General features: G+C 40.8%; 1 protein-coding gene across 2 annotated transcripts in view; it reads right to left on the bottom strand.

The window, feature by feature from the left end:
• Positions 1–11515: 11515 nt before the first annotated feature.
• The window catches only part of SECISBP2 (SECIS binding protein 2), a 38987-nt gene continuing 34962 nt past the window's right edge, over positions 11516–15540 (bottom strand). For both annotated transcript variants that reach the window (XM_073671007.1, XM_073671008.1), the window contains exon 12: positions 11516–15348. In XM_073671007.1, the coding sequence (XP_073527108.1) occupies positions 15251–15348 (98 nt within the window). In that variant the 3' untranslated portion in view covers positions 11516–15250. The remainder of the gene's footprint in view (positions 15349–15540) is intronic.

Raw genomic sequence — 15540 nt, 5'->3', positions numbered from 1 at the left:
CACCTCATTTCCTGTGCTGGACTTAAAACCCCAGAGCCCACATGTGCTAGGCCTCTTTGACTGTTGGAGAGATGGACATAACACATGGCTGAGTATCTCTCTTCTCTTGTAACTTCTTTACTTACTAGCCCTACATACCCTGTACTAACCCTACTAGATATTGATATCCTTGTATCTATCTATCTATCTAGGGAAAGTTAGTATAGTTGGGTGGGCTGATATTGCATGAGTGATTAGGAAACGTGGGTGGAAAATATATTAGGTAATTGGGAATTGTATATCCATTTTGTGTACTGTGTTAGTGTGATAAATAGTAGTATATTAACTAGACTTTTGTGTAATAAATACCTTTTATTAGCACACGGTTTTGTCTCAGTTGGTCTACAGTATAAGGCACAGATAACGTTAGTGGATATTAATTATTAATAGTCAAGTTTGATGTTAATAGTTAATATCGGACCTCAATAGAGGTGTAGGAGAGTTCCCCATTAATAACTGATATTTTTGGAGGGAATCTCGTCCTTTAACAATCACCTACAAACAAGCAAGAATTCTGGCTCTCACAGACCTGTTAGTTTTTCTTTAGGAAGTCCTCCTACTCTGCACTCATTACCTGTATTAATTGCACCTGTTTGAACTCTTTACCTGTATAAAAGACACCTGTCCACACACTCAATCACGCGTCAACCTCTCCATCATGGCCAAGACCAAAGAGCTGTCTAAGGACATCAGAGACAAAATTGTAGACTTGCACAAGGCAGCGATGAGCTACAGGACAATAGGCAAGAAGCTTGATGAGAAGACAACTGTTGGCACAATTATTAAAAAATGGAAGAAACACAAGATGATTGTCAATCTTTTTCGGTCTGGGGCTCCATGAAGGATCTCGTCTCGTGGGGTAAGGATGATTCTGAGAAAGGTCAGGAATCAGCCCAGAACTACACGGGAGGACCTGGTCAATGACCTGAAGAGACCTGGGAACACAGTCTCAAACATTACCGTTAGTAACACACTAAGCCATCATGGATTAAAATCCTGTAGGGCACAAAAGGTTTCCCTACTCACGCCAGCACATGTCCAGGCCCGTTTGAAGTTCGCCAATGACCATCTGGATGATCCAGTGGTGGCATGGGAGAAGGTCATGTGGTCAGATGAGACCAAAATAGAACTTTTTGGCATCAACTCCACTCGCTGTGTTTGGAGGAAGAAGGACGAGTACAACCTCAAAAATACCATCCCAACCGTGAAGCATGGTGGGGGAAACATTATACTTAGGGGGTGGTTTTCTGCAAAGATGACAGGACGACTGCACCGTATTGAAGGGAGGATGGATAGGGTCATGTATTGTGAGATTTTGGCCAACAACCTCCTTCCTTCAGTAAGCACATTAAAGATTGGTTGTGGCTGGGTCTTCCAGCATGACAATGACCCAAAACACACAGCCAGGGCAACTAAGGAGTGGCTTTGTAAGAAGCATTTCAAGGTGCTGGAGTGGCCTAGCCAGTCTCCAGACCTGAACCCAATAGAAAATCTTTGGAGGGAGCTGAAACTCAATGTTGCCCAGCGACAGCACCAAAACCTGAAAGATCTGGAGAAGATCTGTATGGAGGAGTGAGCCAACATCCCTGCTGCAGTGTGTGCAAACTTGGTCAAGAACTACAGGAAATGTCTGACCTCTAATTGCAAACAAAGGTTTCTGTACCAAATATTAAGTTCTGTTTTTCTATTGTATAAATACTTATTTCATGCAATAAAATGCAAATTAATTATGTAAAAATCATACAATGTGGTTTTCTGGATTTATTTTTAAGATTCTGTCTCTCACAGTTGAAGTGTACCTACGATAAAAATTACAGACCTCTCCATTTGTTGCAGGTGGGAAAACTTGCAAAATCTGCAATGTGTCAAATACTTATTTTCCCCACTGTAGAAGAACATAGACTCCTGGAAGTGATGTTATGTCCCCCACAGAGCCATGATATCAACCTGATTGAGACTGTCTGGGATTACATGAAGAGACAGAAGGATTTGAACAAGCCTACATCCACAGAAGAACATTTTTACTTTGCAGTATTTTTTCCACACCTGCCTAAAGCTTTTACCAAATTACTGTATATGCATTGTGTGACAGCGTCACTGGCGATGTATGTGAGGAGAGATGTGCGTCATTGAGGTTGCCATCATCCGTGATGTGAAACCCAGAAGCTTTTCTCCAGCATGTTAGGCGCTGAAGAGGTTAATCAGCCATTTTGGGTTGTTTTTTGTGTGAGTAGGTGTGAGATGGACAGGACGCCTACTCACCATATCTCCACCTCAAGGGTGTGGCTGGAGAAGTTAAATCTCCAGCATTGAGGTTTTTTTTCTATTTTCTGTTTGGAGACCAGGAAGTGTCTTGTGTGCGGAACTTCAGTAGGAGCTCAAGTGTACGGCAACCTGTGTGGGTGAATCCCGCATGCTATGGATTGTTCTATCATTTATCTTTTTGTTTTCCGCTATGCTAGAATGGCCGTGTTTATTTTGTTAAACCTGCAGATAAAAATGTTCCTGTGTCTACCTCTGGAAGCAGCTGAGTGAGTCAATCTACCACAGTTGGTGCTAGAAGTACAGGCAATATCCTCAGAAAGCAAGTGTGACTGCTGTATGTCCTGGGTAAAGTCGGCTATAGGGATGGAACAGCGGTCTGACAAAATGGAGGAGCAGATCAAGCATCTGAGCCAAAGCCAACAGCAGCAGCTCCGCGAGCAGCAGCAGGTACAGCAGGAGACAAAAACTCCTGATGCAGCAGATCCAACAGCAGCGACAGATGGAACTCCTAGCAGGGGAGGTCCGCAGCAGAGAAACCACTCCTCCCCCAAGTGCAAGTGATGTCTCATACGTCTGGAAGGCGGTAAGGTGAGCTATGCAAAAGATGACCCCAGGTGATGTTGAGGCATTTTTGACTTTTCAAAAGGGTAGCAGAGTGGGCGAAGCTGGCAGAAGAGCAGTAGGTAGAGGTGCTGGCCCCCTATTTAACGGGTGAACCCCAAAAGGCTTATGACCTCACAGATGTTTGACTTGTTACATGTAGTCCAAAAATGGTTGCAGCCAAAGCCTTCCACTCCTTCCCAAATGGTCGAGCGTGTGGTGATGGACAGATTTATCCACTCCCTTCCCAGGCCAGTACAGACCTGGGTTGCCCAGAGCAACCCTCAGAACGCAGACGACCTGGTTGGCCTAGTAGAGAGGTACCAGGTTGTCGAGAAACTGAACATCACCACTTCCCCATACTGGTATACCCAAAGGGGGGCGGACTCACCACAAAGGGGGTCCAGAGCCACAAACTGGGAGCATCCCAATCCCAGTGAGAGTCCGCCAAAGTCTGTTAAGGACGTGGTCTGTTGGCGATGTCACAATCCTGGACACATAGCCACCCGGTGTCATATCCCCTTAACCAATGTACTGCAGCCTAGGCAGATGTTCCTATTACGCCTATCCGGCCTGTAGTGTGGACTATCAACTCGGATGGTGGAGACTCTGTGATTTAACATATGGAGGACTCAGATAAGTAAAACCTTGTCATTATACATTATATCCATGAGAGATTTGCCTAAATAAGATACTCCTGATGAACCTGGTTAAAGGGGAAACGAGTTGTTGTACAGGCATTGAGTCGTATATGCACTGATTTGGCAATATATATTTTTATTCATGACATGTAATTTATGAACAGTGATCATGAGCTATATATGAATTGATCCGAGCTATATAGGTAATGAATTATGGATACACTGACTGGGCAATATATACATTTATTAAATGGATCCCTTGTCCATGACAATTTATAAACTGTGATCATGAGCTATATATAAACTGATCGGGCAGTGTGTATGGTTTTGGAATGGATCCTCTGTCCATGTCATGAAAGTTAAGCAGTGCATTTTAAGATTTATCCTTCTATGTGGCATGTATGCGTATTGATTATATCTATGCACCCTTTTGTATCTGTGGCCAAATTGTGCTTATCAGGGCTACAGCTATATAAAAACTTTTTTGTATTTTTTCTATTTGTCACAAGAAATTGTTTGTTCTCCACTAAGAATCCCTGTACCCCATTGGCCGACATTATAGGATTTTATAGGGATCCCAGGGAGAGTCATCGTTGAGTGGGGGCGCCATTGCGCAGGAAAATAGGGTGCCAACCACCGCGGCAAGGCAGGGTGAGATAGGGCCTTAATAGGGTGAGGCACTATCCCCTCCTCTTATTGTGCACTGATGTTGTGGTTTGTTATTTTATGGCTGTCAATATTTTAATACATATATTAAAGGTTATATTTTAGAATTTGTTTTGAAGAGGTACGATTTCTGTGAATTGTCGTATTGATTGGTACCGTAACCATATAGATTCTTTACTGTGATTTTTAATTATAAAGTCCACCAGCCAGGCCGAAGAAAGCCGTACCAGGTTTATCACGTGAACTTGCTCAAGCTGTGGTGAGATCGGGAAACATTGGGAGGTCCTTGCCTGGGAGCCACTCCTGAAGCCAAAGTGGAGGATGTCATGATAGCAGAGGCTATCGCCGGCCCAGAAGCAACAGTGTCGAGAACTGCTGCAGCAGAACCGTGACCTGTTCTCGGAGTTGCCAGGGCATATGCAGGTGGTGGAACATGACGTGCTGACAGAGCCGCATATAAGGGTGAACCTTAAGCCCTATAGGATTCCCAAAGCACGCAGTGAGGTGATCTCAGCTGAGGTGAAGAGAATGTTAGACCTTGGTGTGATAGAGGAGTCCAAGAGCAGATGGTCGAGTCCCATCGTTTTTATGCCAAAGCCCGACAGTGAGTGGAGGTTTTGCAATGACTACCACAGGGTGAATGAAGTATCCAAGTGTGACGCATACCCGATACCCCACGTCGATGAACTCATTGAGAGGCTTGGACCTGCGAGGTACATTACCACCCTCGACCTGACGAAGGGCTACTGGCAGATCCCCATGTCCCAGAGGGCCAAGGAGAAGATGGCTCTCAACCCCTGATGGGTGTTTTCAACACACTAGAATGCCTTTTGGACTGCAGGGGGCCATGGATCGGATCCTAGCTTCACATAAGAAGTATACCTTGATGACATTGTGGTCTTTAGCCCAGACTGGGGTAGTCATCTACCAAAGGTACAGGCGATTCTGGATGCTCTGAGAAAGGCAGAGTTTACTATAAATTCGAAAAATGTGCCATTGGGAAAGAAGAGGCCAAGCCTATATCGTCGGGAGAGGCGATATCAAGCCGCAAGTAAACAAGGTCGAGGCAATCCAAAAGTAGCCGCAACCGCTTTCCAAGAAGCAGGTGAGAGCATTTCTTGAAATTGTGGGATATTACCGGCGGTTTATCCTAAATTTAGCCATGATGGCTGCACCACTGACTGATCTTCTGAAAGGCACCAAATCAACGATGGCCAAATGGACGACTGAAACAGAGACGGCATTCCAAGAGCTGGAACTATGTAAGCAACCGGTCCTGGTCGCACCGGATTTTAATAAAGAATTCGTGGTTCAGGCAGATGCTTCAGAAGTTGGCTTAGGAGCCGTGCTGTTTCAAGAGATAAATGAGGAGGAATATCCCATCCTGTATCTGAGCAGGAAGCTCTCTTCCTGCGATAAAAACTACGCTATTGTTAAGAAAGAATGTTTAGCCATAACATGGGCCGTAGATACGCTAAAGTATTACCTACTAGGCCGGAAGTTTAAACTAGTGTCAGACAATGCCCCTCTGAGATGGTTAAGGTAAAAGAAGGGTACAAATGCCCGGGTGACTTGGTGGTTCTTAGGTCTCTAGGACTTTCAGCATAGAGCATAGGCCCGGAAAGTTACATGATAACGTGGACGCCCTCTCTAGAATTCCCTGTTTGGTGTCTGAGGTTGCCCAAACCCCCGGCTTTGGGCACAGGGGAGGGGGGATATGTGACAGGGTCACTGGCGATGTGAGGGGAGATGTGTGTCATGGAGGTAGCTATCTTCCGTGATGTGAAATGCAGAAGCTTTTATTCAGCATGTAAGGAGCTGAAGAGGTTAATCAGCCATCTTGGGTTGTTTTTTTGTGAGTAGGTGTGAGGTGGGCGGGACACAATCACCATATCTCCACCTCAAGGGTGTGGCTGGAGAAGATAAATCTCCAGCATTGAAGTTTTTTTTCTATTGTCTGTTTGGAGACCAGGAAGTATCCTGTGTGTGGCACTTCAGTAGGAGCTGAAGTGTATGGCAACCTGAGTGGGCGAATCCAGCATGCTATGGACTATGCTATCCTTTATGTTTTTGTTTGCCGTTATGCCAGCTAGGCCGTGTTTAGTTGGTTAAACCTGCAGATGAAAACGTTCCTGTGTCTACCTCTGGAAGCAGCAGAGTGAGTCAATCTACCACAATTGATTGTTTATAAATTACAAAAAATGAAAGGTAATACATAATTTATTATGAAAATAAGGTTCTAATCAATTTTACTAGTGTATTACACCAAGTGAGTTTTTGATGTTAATAGATTTTCTACAGTATTTCTGTACCTATTAGGTAAATTAAGTTACTTTTTCATTGTGTTTGAGTGTATTTTTTTTTATCGATATTCTGCAGAACATGCATACAATCCTTGTGTATGGAAAGTTAGCCAAGTTCAGAGAGTGATATTGCATTTGAAGAGAGCAATACTGAAAGTTCTAATGATTGTTCTGGGTAGAGTCAGCCTAGTACCAGCAGCGAGACAAGGGCACATGGAAATGGTACAATAACAAGAACATGAAATCCTTGAAGACCTTGCTTTAATTTTGGAAATGCCAAATACTACTGCACAACATGCATGTACTTTGCTTTCAAGACAATAAAGATGTGTATGTCGACTGTGATGTACACTGATGCCAATATGTCAGTTTGAGAAACAAGGCAAATACATGGGTGGGGTCAAGCTGCCGGATCAGGTGTTAAAGAGAACCTGTCACCAGAAAAAACGATATTAACCTGCAGATAACCTGCCCGGTGCCTGTACTTAGGCGAACGATGCGAGGAGATAATGAACTTTATTCCCCCGTCAACATTCTGGTTTCAGTCACGAGGGCCAGGTGGCAAGCGTTAATAGCATTTTTTTCTGGTGACTGGTTCTCTTTAAAGAACTATTTTTATCTTCATAAATGGATATTGTAAAAAACAAAGATTTTGCAATTCACCAATTATTAAAAGCTACATACTAAAATTCTTGAGATACTAACATTTTTCATTTTGTTTACAGCTTGTTGCTCAGGAGACCGACCACCGCTTCGGTCTAACTTCTAAGCACTGCCCTGAAGCTGGCAAGAATTAGGAGGTAACTGTGAATTTCATTGAACCTAGCCAGCCTAAAAACAGGGCTTACAAGCGCAATAGAAAAGAGCTTGTAAGCACCGCATGTTCTGCTGACTGGCGACAAAAGAAAAGTATTACAATTTTATAGCTGAAACATGAGCAAACCTCAAGGAGCAGTTACCATTCAGTAACAGCTTAGTTAAGTACGTGGCAGAGCGTGGCAGATCTCGCCCTTTCACTACGAGAAGGACTGCGTAGGGTTATGGGATCCTACTCTGCTTGCCAGGGTCTCACAACCTGGAAAGTCCAGCAAAGCTAGAAAAAAATTAAAAGTGCCAATTTTCTACTAGACCCCTCTTTGTATACCATAAGGGAACGTCTTTACTTAGTAGTGTACGTTTTAGGCCATTTTTGAAATTCTGGCACCATAAGTTTATTGCAAAGACAGTGTGGTGTCATAAAATAATTAAGAAAAAAAAAAAGAGGAGTAGAACTTGAAAGTTAAAGAAGTGCAAATAAGGTTGAGTGCATAAAATGCCGACACAGACATTAACCTGCATATTTGTGGTTTAAAGCAACTAAGAAGAGCTGGCTTTCTACATTTAGTCCTTACATAGACCTTTTAACATTTTATACAAATTTGAAAGCAATAATATGCCAAAATAATAAAAAAAATCTTTGTTCATAGTTTGTCACTTACATAGGATAGTTCAGCTATACAAAGCAGTTCAAAGTTATAACTGATTAAAACCTAAAATTTAGTTGAAGCATCAATGATCCTTGATCCTGAAAAGGTTAGTCAAAAAGCTTGATACACTAAAAAATATATGAACTCATATGGTAAATATAGTTTTTGAAAAAATAAAAATGGCAGAATTGCCATTTTTTGGGGTCAACACCACTCACCCCAAAAATGGAATAAAAAGGAGTGAAATCAGCAAACGTACCCAAAAATGTTATTAAAATGGCATCTCACAATGCAAAGAACAAGCCCTCGTACAGTTCAACTTAAGAAAAAAATAAGCTTTGGCTCTCAAAAAATGGTGACAAATCAATTTTTTTTAAATGGTAAAAACAAAATTTCAAAACTATACAACCTTTTTATTGCCCTATTGGTATTGACCTAAACAATTCTGTAGTCAGGTAATTTTTGCTGCAAACTGAACAACGTAAAAATAATTCAATTAACAATGGCGAAATTGCAGAGTGTTTTTTGACGATTTCACTGCGCTTAATTTTTTTTTCCCTATTTTTCAATACATTTTATGGTAAAATTATAAATTATAACTCTTTACTGAACAAAAATGCACCGTACACTCACTAAATGGGCCTTTGAAACCACACAAAACCAGTTGTCAGGGAAAAAATTAAAGAAAAAAAAAAAGATGAACACAAGTGCAACTTTATCACCATTTTTAATACTTCACATATGGCTCTTCACAATACTCTAAAAAAGCACTAGCATAAATTACTACATGATCCTGTGTTGGGCTCTTTAATTCCTAACCAGTCCAGGATTACATTCCGCCGTGCCTCTAATCTGTGCACTATGATTGCATCCTGTTGTCTCAAGAAAAGAACTGCACCAGAAATGCAATCCAGTACAAAAACCAGGCTGCTATAAATGCAATGTTAAGAAATGCATGTGCTGCAACACGATTAAAGCGCACCTGTCAGTGTATGTGGTTTACGGAGCACAATCCTACTGACAGGTGGGCGACATTACACTGATTAAAATGATATCTTGGTTGATGAAATCCTTCCTGTGGTTCTTGTGTAATCTTTACTTTCAGTTTGGAGATCATGATATGCTCATGCTTCAGGGCGGCCTGTGCGGGCGCTCTATCTGGTGCTCTGCTTACATATTCATCTGTATGCTCTTATGACAGCTCACTGTGCCTTCACTGACCTGCCTCCTATTTTACCTAACCAAGCACTACTAGATGCATTATATAAAATAGGAGGCAGGTCAGTGAAGGCCCAGTGACCTGTCATAAGAGCATACAGATGAATATGTAGCAAAGCACCAGATAGAGCGCACCCCACAGGCCGCCCTGAAGCACGAGCATATCATTATCTCCAAACTGAAAGTAAAGATTACACAAGAACCACAGGACGGATTTCATCAACCAAGGTATCATTTTAATCAGAGTAATGTCACCCACCTGACAGTTTATGTGGTTTACTGACCACAATCCTGCTGACGGGTGCACTTTAAGCACAACACTATCCACTTTTCGTCCAACAGCACAGGGGAAAGTCTCCCCATCTATATCATCAAATGTAACTGCAGTTTTCAATCTGTAGAAAGAAGTCCTCAGCCTCTTCATAGGAGGCTAAACTCACATAGGGCCAATATTTCTAAAGCAGGAGAGGAGAATTTTTTTTCTGACGAGGGCTATTTATGCCATCCTTCAAGCGCCGTATAAATCGCGCACTAACTCCGCCCACAAAGTATGTCCTGATGCTGGCACTGGTGTCAGGACAATCTTTCATGTGAGCACTGTGTGTAAGTGCTCACAGAGCAAGAAGAAATTAATGGGCTGTTGGCTTTCAAAATACAGCTGCCAGCCCAAGTACTGCTGTCCCCGGGAATGTTGGGGACCGGATAAAGGGTCCACGAGGGCCATAAACGGCCCGCGGGTCTGAAGTTCCCACCCCTGCTCTAAAGGCTTTCTTCATCATGGCCTCTTGAGTCACTGTGCAACATCTCACAATACAGATATAGCCAGTATCAAAATCATACCCACTTAATTTATTCCCCCTGAAAACCCAAACAGAATGGAGGTATTATGGAGGTTTATTTGATTTATGGATTACATGCACTCAAACCCCGAGGTCTAAATGAGATCGCGGAGATCTTTATGTAACCAATATGTCAGTACTGTGTTATTCTATATTAGCTTTTAACAAGTCCATTAATCATGTGAATTTTTGATCTATTTAGTTTTGATCATATTATTTTGAACTAAATTAACTCACTCCAACCATATAGGTATCCTCTAGATATTTCTTATGTATATTCGATCGCTCATCCCTACTCATTGACCTATTCCGAAAATCTATCATCGATCATTTAATCCCTCTACCTATTTCTTTCAAGTTGACAATCATCGTTATTCGATTTTTTAAGTTTGAGACACTTGCTATTTACATATTTATTTTCCTAATTTTTATATTTACATATAGGGTCACATATACATTATATATATATTTTTTATGTATAATAAACAACTGTTCTTTATAAATTCCTTTCACCACCCCTCTCCCCTTTTTTATTCCCTCAATATGAATTTTTAGCACGCTCATTGTTATGGACTATAACACTATGAAATACAGTTTCTCATAGAACACACTATTATATATACATCTTTTCTACGCATCACATCAGTATATGTATTCCGTATATGTGCAATACCTATGTATATATAAATAGATTCAATAAACATAGCAGAAACAAGGCAGCCGTATTTACCAAAACAGGTCAGAAAACTAATGTACTAACCGGATACAGAAGCCGCCTTGATAAAGGCAGAGGCAGCACATGTGCAAAATACTGATGAAACAACCAATCACAACCGACCAATTCATGGAGGGGGTAGTCGCCTAGTATTGGAATTGCACATGGATAAGACTTATATAGTGATGCCCATACTATTAGATTAGGGAGGCTGAATAGCGCTATGTAAGTGCACACCACAGTGACAGGCACCCTAGTTTCCAAGGCCACGATGATGGACTTGGCTGTATCCTGCATAAAAAAAAAATGTATAAAATATATATATAATAGTTTTATATTTCTATTTCTCATACCTTCATTTTGATATATATGATGTCATCCTTTCCCCTGGATTTCCTTAGGTTTCTTTTCTTCCTTTGTAAGGAATTTAATCACAGAATGAAGCTCCAAATCCCTCACTTTGTAGAGTCGCACTGTACTGCACTTGCCATCCTGTCACTTCCAGTGCTTTCATCAGACTGAACTTCTACTCTGTCTGTAGCATTGTCTGTGCATTTCCAGACAAGTCTCAACTTGCAAAGAAAAGCTCCGCTCTCTAACACTGACAGAACATGCCAGATTTTTTTATCTGGATTTTTCTCTTGTCTGCATTATAACATTACTATTCACATTTACGATCACAATTCCTCATTGACTGATTAGAACAAACTGCTTCCATTTACCCTCTCTTATATACACATTCTTAATTTCTTCTACTTATCCCACTATAAATTGACCAAATCTCACACTACCTCACACACAATCAGGCACCAAAGATGAATATAAAATACAAAATAATCTGATGTTAGTCTCTTGATCTCTCGTTTTTGTTCTCCTGACCGCTACACGCGAACATTCACCATCATCACTTTTCTTCCTATTTTAAGTTATTAACTTCTATCCCATTTCAAGAGAGTATCCTTTTGTCTACCCCAATATATTTCCTACGAAGAAACCCAGAAACTTGAATTTCATTTTAGAAACCATTCCCACAGCCCTACAATTCTTTCCTACTCCTAACAACTAAACACCCTATGCCTACAATTTCCTCCCTATTACCTTTTCACATTGCACAGCTTTTATAGCCCCACTGCTTGTTCACCACCTCTAGTGAACCTGCGCCTCACCTCACATCCCTCCATTAATGAATCCTCTCTTTGCACCCTTAATGCTTGACTGCAATTTTTTGCATTATTTCCTCATACTTTTTTCTTTCTAAATTTTTTTTTACATTTTTACACTTTTTACTTTTATTTAATTGCATTTTTTTTTTACTTTAACACCATGCAGACAGTGTTCCCCTTTTGTACACACTCAGTGGGCATCTCAGGTGCCACTTTTTTAAATATTTAAGCCCCTTTTCTTGTCGGTCACTGTTCATTGCAGTTTACTCTTCAGGAAGGAACTAGTTCAGTTCCGAAACAAGTTGACCAACAAACTGCACCACCTCTTTACACCATCCTTACGAGTGCAGCTCGATCTACATCCAGCAGTGCTGTGTTTTATCCATGAACACATCTTCCTCTACATAAACTCTCCCTTGAAGGCAGATGTTGGTAGAAAGTAGGGATGGACATACTAGATTGTAACATGCCCAATCCTTTATTCTCATGAGAAAGGTACCTGTCAGCGGTATATTCCCTTTTTCCTAATAAAAAGCACTAGAACTTTGATTCTATTTTACTTCATGTTAAAACTAAAATGTTGTCCATTTACTGTCACCAACTTATTCAGAATCATTGAATCACCACAGCAGTGAAGCTACAAATCCTGGGATAAATCCCTAAATATATGGAATAGGGTTTGTTTGCAGTGCTAAGTAATGTAGCATAGGTGTACGCTGTTGTACAAGATTGTACATTAGACTTTATTTTCCACGTTACACAGTTTCAGATCATCTGTACACATGGAGATTGTACCATGTCCACCAGAGGTTACCAGGTTTTCACTACTAGACAGAACGTGATGATGTCTGGGTCTCACCTGCAACTAAAATCCACAACAAACGTAAAAAATGAGTAAACTGGATCTGGAGGCTTAATATAACCTCCCCTTACTTGGGGCTGTATAAAACATGCAGGTCTGTACTTCTGGTACCTAAAAAGGCAGAGAAAAATAAAATACATCAACACATAGTTTGAATCCGCAGTGTTTATGAGGAGAGTGATTCCCGATTCCTCAAGGGAGTGACTGACACAAACATACAGCAGCCTGTTACTCTAAGGCTACATTCACATATCCGTGTGGCACAACCCACTGTTGTCCGTTTTTTTTCTGAGATAGCACACAGACCCATACAGTTTTATTGAGACATGTACACATTGGTTTTAAATTCGGATTAAATTTGTCTGATCCGTGAAACTCCGAACATGTCCAATTCTCACCCGGTTTACAGATCAGACTTAGTTATTGAAGTCTATGGGAATCCCTCGCCCTATCCCTTGCCTCGTTTCAGTTAAATCCTCCTTTTTTGTCCGAACTCTGTCGATATCTAATTTGTTATTATTTATCATGTTTTGAAGCCTTTTTTGTGCTCATTTAATTAGCTTTTCTACTTTCCACTGTATCATGGCTCAATAAACACTTGGAAATATAAAGTCTATGGAGAACAGTATAAAACAGTGGAAACATGGAAAACATACTTTGTGCTTCAGAGCTCCATTCAGTTTTCTCTTATCCATTGCCAAGAGTCAATGTATAAAAAAATTCAGACAGTCTACCTGATCCAGTGAAAAAAACTGAAGCAATTAGGGTGATACCCAAGAAAGAAAATCGGTCCTTTTCTCTATTGACACTTCACAGGGATATGTAAATGCAACCAAAGGCCGGTTACACACAACTATGTAATGCACAGACCGGCCATGAGTCTCCTGACCCGAACTCAACAACCTTATAGGAATATATGGAACTGTCGAGTTTGGACAAGGAGACCGGCGGTACGTACTTGGACTGTTAAACAAGGGTATGTGAAACCGGCCTTAACAAGGGGATGAAGGAAAGCGTGCTCATCGTGGATACAGAATACTCTATGCATTTATTTCAGCATATTTTTAATTTAAAATGGGGGATCTCAATCCTTTTCTGGAAAACTATAACTAGAAAATATTTGTACAAGTATTTCAGATGTGCAAAGAAAGGCAACACAGAGTAGCCACATATTATGGGATCAAAATGGAATTCAACATGCTAATACAAGTTCATGTTTCCCCAAACCTTATTTCTTGAAAAGGTATTTCTGTTTTTCTTCCCAATAACATGATGAGATTCAGTTTTGCAGTTACACAGGTTGTACAGTATTACAGAATCATTGCACCATGGCTCTGGCATTCTCTGGGCTTTGTGTGCTATTACACCTCTGCTCCACTGAGGTGACTAGGGCTCAGCTGCAGTACCACAAACAACCTATAGGTGTGCCATTATTTTTGGAAATGTTTTTCTACCTACAGAACAAGTTTTAAACTTCTGGGTGTGCAAACTGTCTCTTCAGAGAGGAAGCTGCTTCTAATAGGTGGCGCTATAGAGCTCTAGTCCTCTTCCTCTCTGAAGAGGCAATTTGCATATTTAATTTCCCAGAGGATCATGCATGGCTTATAAGTCTCCTCACTCTGACATGCCAGGGTTGGCTTGTCACTCTCCACAAGGAGAAATGTTACCCCTTAGACCCCAAACTTCTGGGTGAAAACTGTAGGATACTAGGTTAACATTTACAAATCACATTTGTTATGGGTGGTCAAACTTTATGAAGTTGTGATGTTAACAGTTTACAGCAGAAGGGTTCAGACATCTATTACTGTCCAAAGTGGAAGGATACCCTTTTAATCCAATATTCCCTTTTCATTCTTCTACAACATTAATAAAATGTAAAAAAAATTGCTCCACTGATCTGAAAGCCGGTGGTTTAACAAAAATAGTCCTAATGAAGTATTAGCAGAAAACAATAACTGTTTTCAGATGTTGTCGATAACCCCTGAAAACTATAAAGAATTATATGAAAAAGGGTAATATTCAGCAGAGCCAGAAGGGTAAAGGATGGCTGCTTGTAATATGAAAGAACTTGCTTTACACAGTCGTTATTTCTTGCTTCTAGATCACTTTTCCTCTGCTGGTCAGTGGTATGGAGAAGCCAAATTTATATTAGATAGTCGGAGAAACATTAACGTAACAATAAACATAATTTCCGCTTTAATTAGTGGTAAAATAAATCAATGAAGTTGTAATGATTTGAAAGTATCTTCAGCTTCATTCCAAGTCAAACGGGAGTCTGTCATTCATGTGACGGCTTAGGGCTCGTTTACCTAAACGAGGTGGGGTCGGGGTCCGTCATTTAGCAAAAGCTAAGAGACCTCTTGCTCTTGTCTCAGGAAAACCACATGGGGCTACGACCACTTGTTTTCAGTGCACTGGCCCACACAGAGTTGTCGGACAGATCTCAGTTCTTGTGAGCTTGAAACAACAGTAATCAAAGATGAAAATTGAACATGTCATTTGTCACAGATTCTTCAAGGCTCACGGCATATGGAGTATATTTCTCTTCTAGCATTCGTTTCCATACTTTTACTGAAAGAACAAAAAAAGATTAAGCAAATAGAGTTAAATGTAAGACTCATTATGGCCATTCCACACAGAGGTCAATTCATCAAGCAATTTTTGACAGAATTCTGTTGTAAAACTGCTTGAAAGGTTGAAAAATTTAGTTAGTTACTTTTATAGTTTTTAAGCCAGGCGTGGCCTGCTCCATCAACTTTTTGA

This window comes from Phyllobates terribilis, unplaced genomic scaffold, assembly GCF_046119375.1.
Source record: "Phyllobates terribilis strain yellow unplaced genomic scaffold, ASM4611937v1 Scaffold_1__5_contigs__length_1240528914, whole genome shotgun sequence".
NCBI classification, from domain to species: domain Eukaryota; kingdom Metazoa; phylum Chordata; class Amphibia; order Anura; family Dendrobatidae; genus Phyllobates; species Phyllobates terribilis.
This window is presented reverse-complemented; position numbering and strand designations above follow the sequence as displayed.